The sequence below is a fragment of the Neovison vison genome, chromosome 3 (assembly GCF_020171115.1).
Source record: "Neovison vison isolate M4711 chromosome 3, ASM_NN_V1, whole genome shotgun sequence".
NCBI lineage: Eukaryota > Metazoa > Chordata > Mammalia > Carnivora > Mustelidae > Neogale > Neogale vison.
The window spans coordinates 219,693,874-219,706,384 of NC_058093.1; the positions used below are offsets into that span (position 1 = coordinate 219,693,874).

Below are 12,511 nucleotides of genomic sequence, written 5' to 3' on the forward strand. Positions count from 1 at the left end.
AATCTCTGGCTACCCCGTGTCATTTCTTAAAATTGCATAAAAGCACTGAACACATGTGTCATAGGCACTTAAGTAAAAGTATACAATTAAGTACAAAGAAAAGCAGTCTATGTCCAAGTATGGGACAAACCTTGGCAACACGGACAACCTGAAGGGCAGCTGGCTTTCTGGGGCAGAATCCAGGGAAGGCCACTCCCAGATGAGAGAAGAAATAAGATAATAATACAGGTCAGAGTACACTGCAGACCCTAACCCATCAGGCACATGGAAGATTTTCTGGAACTCAACCAGCGGAGTAGGACGCTGTCCGAGAAAGATCCAGCACTGGGGGAGCCCCAAGACCACACTTCTAATCACAGCTTCTCCTGTGACCAAAGGCTGGAAGCCCCGCAGTCCCCTCACTATAAAAGGACAGCTGAGCCACAGCATTTCCAGCTCAAACAGGAACTCCAGAGATCAAAAGAAACCAAGGAGCAAAAAGAGAAGAGGAACAAAGATCTTCATGGGAGACACAGGTCAAACAACATCAGCCTTCGAGAAGAACAAGAAAAAAATGAAAGCCCCTGTCCCAAGGCAAAAAGAGCACTCTGGTCACACAGGGCCATTGAGCCTTCCCCAGCAACGTAACTAGAGGCTCACGGGGTCCCCTGAGGCATCATCATACTGCCCCAAATGGGCATCAGACACCATGCCTGGTTGAGGAGGGAAAGAAAGGAGACTCAGCACCACATAGACGCTTTCAGCTTTGGGGCGCCTGGGTGGTTCCGTCGGTTGAACATCTGCCTTCAGCTCAGGACATGATCGCCAGGTCCTAGGATCAAGCCCCACATCTGCTCCCAGCTCAGCAGGGACTCGGCTTCTCCTGCTGCCCTTCCCCAAGCTCGTGCTACACCCCCCATCAAATAAATAAATAAATAACATCTTTTAAAAGAAAAAAAATGCTTTCAGCTTCAGAACTTTCAGAGAAAGGATGGCAAACTCCAGGGCCCACTGGGGCCAGGCGTGGGTAAATGTAATTCCCAGTGAGTGAAGGAAACCAAAGCAACGAGATAGAGCCCAGTTAACCGGAGGGCCCATGACTCATCTGAAGGGCACGGCTGCTACTCCACGGAGGCAAGCTGGGCGATTGCCGTGAAGAAAAGGGGACCCAATGTTGCCCGATCTTTTCATTTTGCAAGAAGAGCCACAGCCCTAGATTTTTATGTAAAACGTCTAGATTTTTAACAGGGATCAAAGAAAATACCAGGAAGCCGTTTTCAGCGTTGGTCCTGCCGTCTGAATGCATGCCTGCGGACCTGGCTCTTGGCTCTACTTGCGTCTCTGCCCACCACAAGCCGACAGCGTCACTCCGAGTTAGAGGACAGATTTCATAGGGAACCTAGCCTGTTCAGAAGCAGAAAACCTGCTCTTTCGGCGGGGCCTGAAACAGTGGCTGCAGGAGCAGCACCCTCCTGGGCCATAATCTGGGGCCGCAGGGTGAGCCGACAATGAGCACTTCTCACGGCCTCTGAGCACCGCCACCTGCGAGGACAGCCGGCCTCTCCCTGCCCAGCGCACATGCGCAGCCCTGGTGCTCCTGAATCACGCTCAGATGCACCTACTACAAGGAAGGACCCAGAAGACCACACCGGGGAACTTCCCTTTGATACAGACACTCGTAATAACTCAGATCCTCGTGGCAGAGGAAAAAAAGCCAGTATTTTACTACTCACTAACAGAAATGCACAGATTTTCACGTGGACGAAGTTGCCCTTCCGGATTTGTTTGTTAGAAACAGATGCTACACCTGTTATGAGCAGGAATAGGTGGAAACTTGTATGCCAACCCGGCAGCGGAACCTAAACTAAAACCACTCCTCTGCAGAGCATTCAAAATGTTTATACCACTTGACCCCACAGTCCTAATTCTAGAACTTCGCCCTAAGAAAATTATCAAGAAATAGAGAAGAGCCACTCCTTAGAATAATGGAAAACAAGGAGTATGTTACGCAGACACTAAAAAGGTTTCAGAGCATTTAGCCACAGGAATGAAGGCGAATGAAGGGTTATAAGCACCACGTAATATTCTCTCCCCGTTTTCTTTAGAATACCTCCAAGACTGCAGGAAAATGAAAGGAAAGCTTCACCAGAACACACAAGGTTAAAAGAAGCTATCTTTAGGTAGTGGGGCTCATTTTTTTCATTCATACTTTTCCGTATCTTCCAAGTCTTGTGCAATAAGTGTATATGATTTTTATGACTAAAAAGTAAGTTACAGGGGCACCTGGCTGGCTCAATCGGTACAGCATGCGACTCTTGATCTCGGAGTTGTGAGTTCAAGCCCCATGGGTGGCAAGATTACTTAAAAATAAAACCTTAAAAAAACAATAAGTTACAGATTTCTTTTTTTTAAGGAAGATTTTGGCCCTCACTGGAAGCAATGTAAAATGAATATATTCTAACATCTTTGCCTTATCTACCAGAATACATCAAGTCCTCAGGCAAGCAGGTCAGTGAGCTTTGGTTCTAGGTGACCCAAGTTCAATTCCAGCTCTGTGGCCTCAAGATGCTTACTTTGCCTCCCAGCCTCAGTTTCCTCTGGGGCAAATTTCAACTGTCCCAATTTGTATGGGAGAAATCTCAGAAACATCTGAAAAGCACATGCTATATCATAGGTGGAAAAAGGCTATGTTCTTCTCTACATTGTATCCATAGCAGAAACTCAGTAAATGTCTGCTGACAAGTTACCGTATTCGAATTCAAGTAAAAAATCAAATTTTAATCAAATTCTTACAGCACTGGATAGGACCTTACACACACCCAATTAAGCGTGACTTTTAGTTTATTTATTTATTTATTTATTTATTTATTTATTTGTTAAGTAGGAACCAGGGCTTGAACTCATGACCCTAAGAGCAAGACCTGAGCTGAGATCAAGAGTCAGACACTTAACTGTGTTAAGGCATCCCCTTTATTTTATTTACTTGTTTGTTTATTTATTTGTAGAGAGTAGGGAGAGGCAGGCGGGGCTGGGGGGGTGGAGGGGGACGGAGGGAGAGAGAATCTTATGCAGGCTCCGTGCCCAGTGCAAGCCCAAGGTGGGGCTTTATCTCACAACCCTGAGGTTGTGACCAGAGCCAAAATCAAAAGCCACGCAAGTTCAACTGAATGAGCCACCCAGGTTGCCCCCTCTTTTATTTTTAAAATGCAGCAGCTTCGCCACGGAAATCCCCATTCCCGCATACACTTTTACATGAAACTGGTAGGATCCTCCAAGTCTATTTCCACCAAATTAAGTCTACACATTGAGTTTCTGAACAACCATATCACACTGGCTGCCAGAGAGAGAAGGGGATTAATACCAAGTCTTTTTTTTTTTTTTTTTTAAATACCAAGTCTTAAAACACATCTTAAGGGTAATAAAAATAAAATGCTCTCCCTTGAACCACAATAAGGCAGCTGACCTCATTCTCTTCATACTATCATGAGTCAACAGAGCTGCTAGAAGTCAGACTTTAAAACATCTCATTCAGGCTACAAATGAAACAAAGAACCTCTACCCTTTACCTCTTCCCTATCCTGTTTGACAGGTATAAAAAGGCACGTCTCCACAAAGAGGTTATCAGCTTTAACCTCAAAGGGAGGTAACAACACTAGGAAAAGGCCAGAAGGCTCAAATCCACATACTATGTCCTCCTATCCATGTTTCTTCAGAATGGGCTGCTCAGACCTAAACTTTGCCCCCCACTCCAGCTGCTCCCTCAGTCTCCTGTAGATGCATCCTACCACGGAAGACCTGTGGTTTGCGTGGCTTGCCTCTGACACTCAGCTGCCTGTGGGTGGGGATGGGGTCCTGCTCACCCCCCACCTGCCACCTCACCTCACCCAGGGTCTGGTGGACAGAAGGCAGCAGTCAATGTCTGTCGACAGAAGAAGCACAGCATCTGCAGTGAGTTTTCAGAGCGAGGAGGACGGGATGAGTAGAGAGAATACGCACCTTCAGGTTCTTGCAATCTTTTACATCAAACAGGAAGCGTGCAGTCTGTGCAAAGTCAGAAAGGTGCAGAACGTGGGAGAAATCGACGCAGACTTCAGAACCGCTCTAAAAAGTCAGCCACAGGGAGGAGGTGTGTCTCACCCCAGAAATCCCTTAAAGGCCAGAACATTTATGGCCACTCCAACTTTCTCAAGAGCCAAAGAACAACGGACGAGCCATCGAGTGACAGCTGTATACTTCAAGTCACTGGTCCCTCTTCCCAAACTTGGCAGATTGGCCCTTCATGGGAAAAACGAGTTAGAACGAGAGAAGGAAGGCAGGCAATAAATCTCTGTAAGCGTAGTGTCTCCTCAGTTGAAGTTACAAACTCGCTTCTTGGTCAGTGTTCCTGGGTATTCCCAAGTCCAAATTGCACCATCAGTTCCCATCATCTCATCCCAAGCAGAAGCAAGTGCCAGGTGAAGCAGTCTTGTAAAAACAGAAATGGCTTAGAATCACCCAGACTAGGGTTTGCATCTCAGCCCTACCCCAGACGTGCTCAGTGACGTCGGAAGTAACTTCACTCTCGGAGCTTAGTTTCCTCATCTCAAAACCTGGGGCGGGCTATCTAGCTCTCCCACTAAGTGTGAGCACAGCCCTGAGCCCAAAGCCTGACACGCGGGAAGCAGAGTGGCACATATATATAGCAGTAGCTATCTTCTAAAGCTCTGACAGAGGGAAAGACTGAGCAAGTCAGAAAATCTAAATCAAGAGGAGAAAAGCAACCACTTAGGGGCACCTGGGTGGCCCAGTCAGTTAAGCATCTGCCTTCGGCTCGGGTCCTGATTCCGGGGTCCTGGGATCGAGCCCCTTGTCAAGCTCCCTGCTCAGCCCAGCTCCCCGCACCCAGAGTCTCCTGGTCCCTCTCCCTCTGCCCTTCCTCTCCCCCAGCTTCTGTGCTCACTCTCAAATAAATAAAAATTAAAAGAAAAAGAAAAAGAAGAAAAGAAGAGCAACCATTTAAACCCAAAGTACAGCGTAAGAAGGCCTGGCTTTCCCCAACAACACACCTGATTCTGAAGCATGTCTGCATCTCTGTGCTCAGCTGAAGTGTCACTGAAAAGGACAGAAAGGCTCCAAGCCTGGGAGTCTGGAGACCCAAACCGTTATCAGGGTCATCTCTACTCACCACATGCCCTGGGCAAGGCACTCCACTTCTCTGGATCTCCTTATCTCACACATTAAAGGGCTGAATCTGTTCTTCTGATTATCAAGATTGACTGAAATGTCATTTTGGTCATGAACTGTAAAGCCACATTCTCCAGACTTGGGAAACGCCAACAGGAAGCAAAGTTTTCACATATGGCACAGACTCAGATTAAGGAGGGTTCTGAATACCAAGCCTTGACTGTCATTTCTATGGACACTGGGGCTGGGCTGTAAACCGTTCTTCGTGCATTTCTGTCCATCTGTTAACAGCTGTCCACGTTACAGCTTTCCCGGTACTCCATGTTTTATCAAGCAAAGGACATCTACAGACCCTTATTAATGCCAGGTGTCCTGCCCTTTGACATACACACACACAGGTCACTCTCACACAGCCTGCAGTTATGGTACCAGTGGGGCCACCACAACCAGACAGAGGTCCATTCTAATGAAGCAACTTTCTGGAAATATCAACCAAAAAGGCAAGATCACCAAAGAATGCATCAGCCATGTCAAAGGAAGTTACTCCAATCCCCTTGCCTGCCTGATGTCCATTCTAAATCCATCATTCATTCACCAACTATTAAGTGTCTGATAAGTGGCAGACACTGGGGACCAGGGATGGATCCTGGGAAGAGCAAAAACAAACAGACCAAGACCATGGGGCCATGGTCCACAAAAGAAAGTGTGAGGAGTTGTTTTTAAGGCATTTCGACATCCAAAGATGCTCCATTTCATTTTCCAGAAAATGGTGAAAAGGAACACACGTACAGTCTGTTCTCTCAGATGCTGCCTTCAGATCGCCACCTTCTTGCACGAAGTGCAAAAATTCTTTGAGAGGCTATTTTCTCACTTCACCCAAGGATAATGCATTTAACTAGGACCAGATGGATGCCCAGGAGAGAAGCTAATTCATTATAGACAATGGATGTCTTGGGAACTAAGGGCTCAGTTCGATGGGGAAACCCTCTTGGGAAGGATTATCATTTATCCATACACATGTCTGTCTCTGTAAGAGACTGTGGACTCCAAAAAAAACAGCAATAAAGTGTCTGAAAATAGGGTTTTGGTAAACATTTATCAGATGAATATGCCCGATGGAGACACACGAACTTGTAGACTTCTCTACAACTCTCGCCAGCCGGAGTCCCACGTGACTCCAGATTCTTAGTAATGGACTCTTTGATGACGGGTATTAGATCAGTGCTTCTCTTTTTTCTCTTGGGGAGAAGGGGCATCAGAGAACTCCCAAGAGGCAAAACTGTGTATCTTCTCAGGAAAACAGAAGAGCACATTCACAAGTGCATTGTGTGTATAACTGTGTATATAGTTTCAAGGGTTCACAGGCCCTCTCTGGAAGTCTGTGACCCTCAGGTTAAGAACCCCTATACTCGATTCTTAGAAATTAGACTCAGGGCGCCTGGGTGGCTCAATCGTTAAGCGTCTGCCTTCAGCTCAGGTCATGATCCCAGGGCCCTGGGATCGGGCCCAGCATCAAGCTCCCTGCTCGGCTGGAAGCCTGCTTTTCCCTCTCCCACTCCCCCTGCTTGTGTTCCCTCCCTTGTTGTGTCTCTCTCTGTCAAATAAATAAATAAAATCTTAAAAAAAGAAAAAAAAGTAATTAGACTCAAATTAATGCCCAAACCTAACCAGCCAAGTTCTATTTATTTGGCAAAAACAGGAGCAAAGGGGGCAGACAGACTTGGGTTTTGACCCAGGTTTTATTGTTTGCTGGCTGGGTGAGGTTGGAATAAGTCAAATCGCCTTTCTCAGCCTCAGTTTCCTTATCTGTAAAATGGGTTAACAGCAGTTGCTAATTCCATTTAAAGTCAGGAGGCGATGAGTAAACACATGTGCTTGGCACAGTGCCCTGCCACCATAAAGGGCCATCACCACCTCCCCTCTGGTCTGCAGATTCCACGCTTAAACCTCCCACTCCCATCTGCATCTCCATTCTGCGCTGCATTAACAGCTCCCATGGGATCTTAGAGAACAGGGCAGAAAATAAGAGACCCTAAGAATTCATAAGGTCACAAAACACAGCCCTAATGTTTTCTCCCAAATCAAATGCTTGGTTTTACCCTATGAAGGCCCTTCTGACAAGACAGCCAGCAATCTCTTTCTGTGTAAATCCAGGTCAGCTGCCAGCACACATTGTTCTATGAGGCCAAGTCAATTTTTAGAGGCAGGCCCCTTAACTTAAAACAGAGATGAAAAGAAAAGTGTTTGATCAAATACTGAACTGCAGAAACACACTGACAGGGAAACAAGGCAGAGGAATTAGTTTCCTAAAATTATTCCCTATGATGCCCTTAGTTAATTTTGGATATTTAAGGATGCCCTCAGCCCTTCTAACCTGCCACCTGGCTTCCCCCAACCCTTCACAGCTAAAGGCACTGGCTTAGTTCTTAAATGTTCTCAACTTTCCTCTGCTTTCAAGACCATTCAACACTTATCCCAGGATAATAGAAAGGCCAATTTTAAAGTTACACAAAACCTATCATTCAGCGTCCTTCTACAAATGAATTTCTTAAGCATTTCTAAATATTTGACTTCAAGGGGGAAAAATGCTTTTCCACTTTAAAACAATCTTTCATCTCTAGCGATGCAAATTTTCTTTGTTTGTTTAACCAATCCACATACCACTGGCCAGTGCTTAATCAGGCCTTTATTTAACATCACTAACCATGTGAGTTGTGCAGCCAAGTCTGCAAGTTTCAGATAATGATCTCATAATAGCAACAAATTGGTTCAAAGCTGAAATATGTATCAATACGTCTAAGAGCGCTTTATAGTTCCACACTTCAGAATGACAGAGCTGTAATTAATTCCTCCAGCACTCCCACTCTATGCCTGACCCTTAGGAGCAAATGGACTTCAGTGCTGCATGAATAAATAAGATAAGATAATTAACAGCATTTCATATCCACACACTGTTTCCACTACTTTCACAGATGAAGATGTCAAAAAAGAAAAAAAATCTCTCTTCTTAACAGAACACACTGGTGACCTTGGAAAAGTTATTTAAGCCTAAAATGCACCAGGAGAGAACCAAGAATCCTGATGACTAATCCCAAGGTTTGAATTACTATCGCTATCACTCTTGCTCTCTGTCTCTCTCAACCAGGCCTCCCTTCCCCTAATCCATGCAAATGACCAACAGGTACTCTAATTAGAAGTATCTGGGGCAAACCAGACTGTGATAAGGTATCTTCTGTCCTGTTTATAATGGGGAGGGAGGAAAAACAGTCACGCAAACCAATTTCCTATCTTAGAACGCTTCAAGTGAAGAAACTCCCAAACGGATCTTTTTCTCCCCTTAACCATGAACAACAGCACTACCGAACCGCACTGGAAATAACACAAGCAATGCTTCAGTGCCACTGTTTAGGTTTAGTTATCAGAAAATGAACTCTGCTCTGAAGATCATAAAAGATTAAAGAGCAAATCACGCACGATTATTTTAAGATAGCAAATAAAAGGTTTGAGAACTTCAATAAAGTGCTTAGGAAAAAACACGATTAATCTGAAGCTGAATATCAATTTGTTTCTTCTACATTGTCATTTTTCATACAAAATGTTACATTTCCTCCCAGCAGTCCTGAAACACCAGCTTCCCTTACAAAAACATTTTTCAGGGCTGACAGGGACCACGCCAGTTACTTCAGTCCGAGCAGTATTTGAAGAACTAATAAAAGCATGCCAGCCTCTGTACGCACATGGCCCTGAGAGCCACGCTGAGCTCCTTTTCTGCCCTTGAGAGGTTCAGCAAGGAGGCCCCCACAATAAAGTTATTAAAGATATGGAGTGAGAACAGCAAGAAATTACTATTCAGACAGCTCAGATAAACTCACCAACACCCTGTGCAGTTATAAAGGAATTAAGGACACCTATTAGTGATTGCTTAACAGTTCTACTTATTAAATACCATTTAAGTCATTTTTCTTTACTTAGCAATTGTTGACTTAATTTGGGGGGGGCACTAAGCTAATGGACTGCAAAAAAGTTAGATAAGCACTTCAAAAAGATTCAAAAGAGAACAGATTCCTTCTGCCAAATTCATACATTCCCGCTCTACTCACAAGGATAAAATAGCTACAAATGGTGTGTTTAAACTGCTAATTTTGTATTAAATGGTGAACCCAGGATTATCTCAAAGCCCAGCACTACCCATAATGGATAGCCCGCCAGACAAACTACAGTGGAGAAAGAGTACAAGTTAAAACACTGCAGATAAAAATCGCAAACTTCAAAAAAGTCTCCTTCAAAAAGTGAAGTGCCACGTTAAAACATCTTTTCTCTTAGAAAGCTGTAAATCAAACATTTCTAAAGCCATCAGGGCACAGTGAAAGTCTCAAAGAGAAACAAGGAGCTACAAGGAGCAGGCTTTAAGATTCAAACTATTCTTGAAGACCGCCACTAAAACGTGTAGGAATCTTCAGTAGACCATCTTCTCTAAAGCTTATAAATTAAAGACCATAGTTATAACAGGAGCAAGGAAAAAAGTCCAAAGCCTTTAACATATGTAGTCACAGGACTCAAACATGTGTTTCCCCTTGTATTTACCCTGCAGAAGTTTAAGATGGGGATAAGAGCCCTGTGAGGCAATGCTGCTGATTAATGCCTGGCAAGGGTGCTTCCCCGGTCTTTGTAAGGACACACCTCTAAGGAGCCAAGCTTCACAGCTCCCTGTCCTATCCACACCGGGCTGAGTATGCACAACGGGAGGGGAAAGGAAGAGGCTGCCATGCAATCATCCGTACAGTTCCCCTCTTTTCATTCATAAGTCATCCAAGAGTAAAGCACAGAAGGCCCCAAGCTCAGAGCCCTGCAGCTATCCCATCACCTCCAAAAAAGGCTCCAAATCAAGCCAACCATTTCAAATCGCCCGCATCCGAGGCATGCATATTAACCGCCATAAGTGCGCTGGCAGTCTACTAACAAGTTGATAAAATCATAGCCAAGGAAGCGGGAAGGCATCTATCTACCCAGCTCAGCAACCGCAGAGGCTTCAACTCAGTCCCTCCTCCAAAGTGTAGGCACGGCTTAAAAGCTCTGCCTCGCCAGCTCCCTTTGGAATGCAGACCTCTCTCACTGGGAGCAAGGTGGGGAGGCCCTGTCAGTGAGCGACCCTGTCTCCCGATTTCCAGGCCCTCCGCAGAAGTCCTTGGCCCAGGAGCGGGCAGGCAGTCTCCCTCCCACCCTCTGTAATCTGAGGCACGCAGCGAAGGCTGCCTTCTCCGGCCACTCCAGGGCACTAGCGATCCCCACTCCTCGGCCAGCTCCCCCTGCTTCCCTGCCTGCTGCTGCTTGTCCAGAGCCCTGCAGGGGGGTCAGCGCCCAGGTGAAGCTGGAGGCAGGTTCCAGGAAAGAACCTAATGGGCAGCCCGCGGACAAACCTGGCTACTACTCTCAAAAAGAACACGCAAGGATGCAAAGCAAAGCCTGTGACCTGAAACAAGCCACCCCATCCTTCATCACTCTTCTTTCCAAAGTTGGCATTCAACAGGTAGTTCCAGGACTTCCACCTGAGGCAAATCGAAATGCCCAACCGGCCCAAGGGGCCCCCCCCAACATGGGTATCCGGACCCGGGGTCCCACTCCCGCCCCCCGGACCCACAGGAGACAGAGTCCCCACGTGCACTCGCCCCCCGCTGCTGCGCCCTGGAGGCCGCGTCCCGCCCGCCGGCCGGGGAGGGATGCAGCCGACCTCCTCGCCGCCCCTCCCGCCCGCCAGCCCGCCAGCCCGCCAGCCCGCGGCGGGGTCGGCGGGCGCAGCCCCCGGAGCCATCTTGTGGCTGCGGCGGCGCGGGGCCCGGGCGGCGGGCAGCTACCTGCACGATCTCGCCCTCCGCGCTGAGCGTGGCCCCGGCCCGCGAGAAGCGGCCCGTGAGGCCGGTGGTGTAGGTGGTGTAGTCGCCGCTCGGGCTCGACTCGAACAGCACCACCTCCACAAACGCCGTCTCCTTGGCCCGCGCCGCGCCGGGCCCCGCGGCCGCCAGCAGCAGCCCGAGCAGCAGCGGCAGCGGCGGCGGCGGCGGCAAGCGGCGGCCGCGGGGGCTGCGGGGGCGGCGGCGGAGGCGGCGGCGGCGGCGGCCCGGGGCCCCTGGGCGCCCGCCCGAGCGCGGCCTCATGGTCCTGCGGCGGGAGGGCGCGGAGGGCGGGCGCGGCCGGGCATAGTCGCGGGCCGGCGGAGGACCGAGCGCGGGCGGACGCCTCACAGCCCCATCGCGGCGGCGGCGGCGGCGGCTTTGTGGGTCGCAGGCTCGGCTCGGCTCCCCCGGCCGTCGCGCCGCGGCCCTTTCATCTGCTCCACGTGAGGGGTTATCCCCGCCCCGGCAACGTCGTGACCCGCTCTCCCCTCCCTCCCCGCACTCGACCGCCGCGGCCGCCGGGGGGAGCGGGAAGGCGGGGCGGGCACGGCGGGGGGCGGCCCGAAGGCCGGGCACGCCCCCGAGCTCGCTCCGCCCCCTCGTCCCAGCCCCGCCCCTCGACGACCGCCGGCGCTCCACCCCTTTGTTCTCGCTCCGCCTACCGCCTTGCTCCGCCCCATTGGCCTCTCTCCGCCCCTCCCCCTTCATCTGTACCCCGCCCCCTCGTCCTCGCTCCGCCCCCACGCTGTAGCCCCACCCCTTCATCCGCGCTCCGCCCCCAGCGGCAGACATTTCTCGTCGCGGTTGCCGGAGTTCGGCGGGAACTCGGACAGCATCCTGCTGCCAGGCGACTGCGTTCTCTCTGGAGGCTCCACGCCTCCTGGTCCCGTGCGGTAGTTAGGGCCTTGTCCTTCCCGGCTCTGCGGCCCCAATCCACAGTTCCCGGGAGCCCGCACCCGGCTCTCGACCCTCACCCCCCCCCCGGGATCAAATGGGAGATGCCCCCGCGGGTCACAGCCGGTTGCAGCTCAGCCCTGCCTCTCGAGACGCGTCTGATTCTCGCCCCAGTGTCGCTAAGACACTTACTCCACTTGGGGGGCGGAGGTGGGAGGCATTTAACCATGGGATTCTGATGGAGTTCATCCTTCTGCAGCCCAGAAGCTGTAACTCAAACACACCCCCCCGCAAGAGGGTTCTGGAACTTTGAGTCTCTCCGTGTGCAGAAGGCCAGAGTATTCCAATACCATCAGTCTTTATGCACAGAATGATGGCTGCAAATTTAAAGTAGCAAATACATGCTCCAGGGCCCAGGGGGTCCCCAGTCGCCCAGGAGATAAACTTTTCAAGTCCCCGCCCCCCTTTGGAACATGCCTTTTCCGTCCTCTTCTAGCACTATGAAAATCAAACTCTTCCCTCAAAATTGAGATTCAATTCCCACTTCCTCCGTGGACTTTTCCTTCTCTCAGCAAAATGGCTTT

General features: G+C 49.3%; 1 protein-coding gene across 1 annotated transcript in view; it reads right to left on the minus strand.

Moving 5' to 3' along the window:
- ZNRF3 (zinc and ring finger 3) overlaps window positions 1–11,294 on the minus strand; it is a 156,531-nt gene extending 145,237 nt beyond the window's left edge. Inside the window, exon 1 of the mRNA XM_044243998.1 lies at window positions 10,995–11,294. Within this exon, the coding sequence (XP_044099933.1) occupies window positions 10,995–11,294 (300 nt within the window). The remainder of the gene's footprint in view (window positions 1–10,994) is intronic.
- Window positions 11,295–12,511: the final 1,217 nt, after the last annotated feature.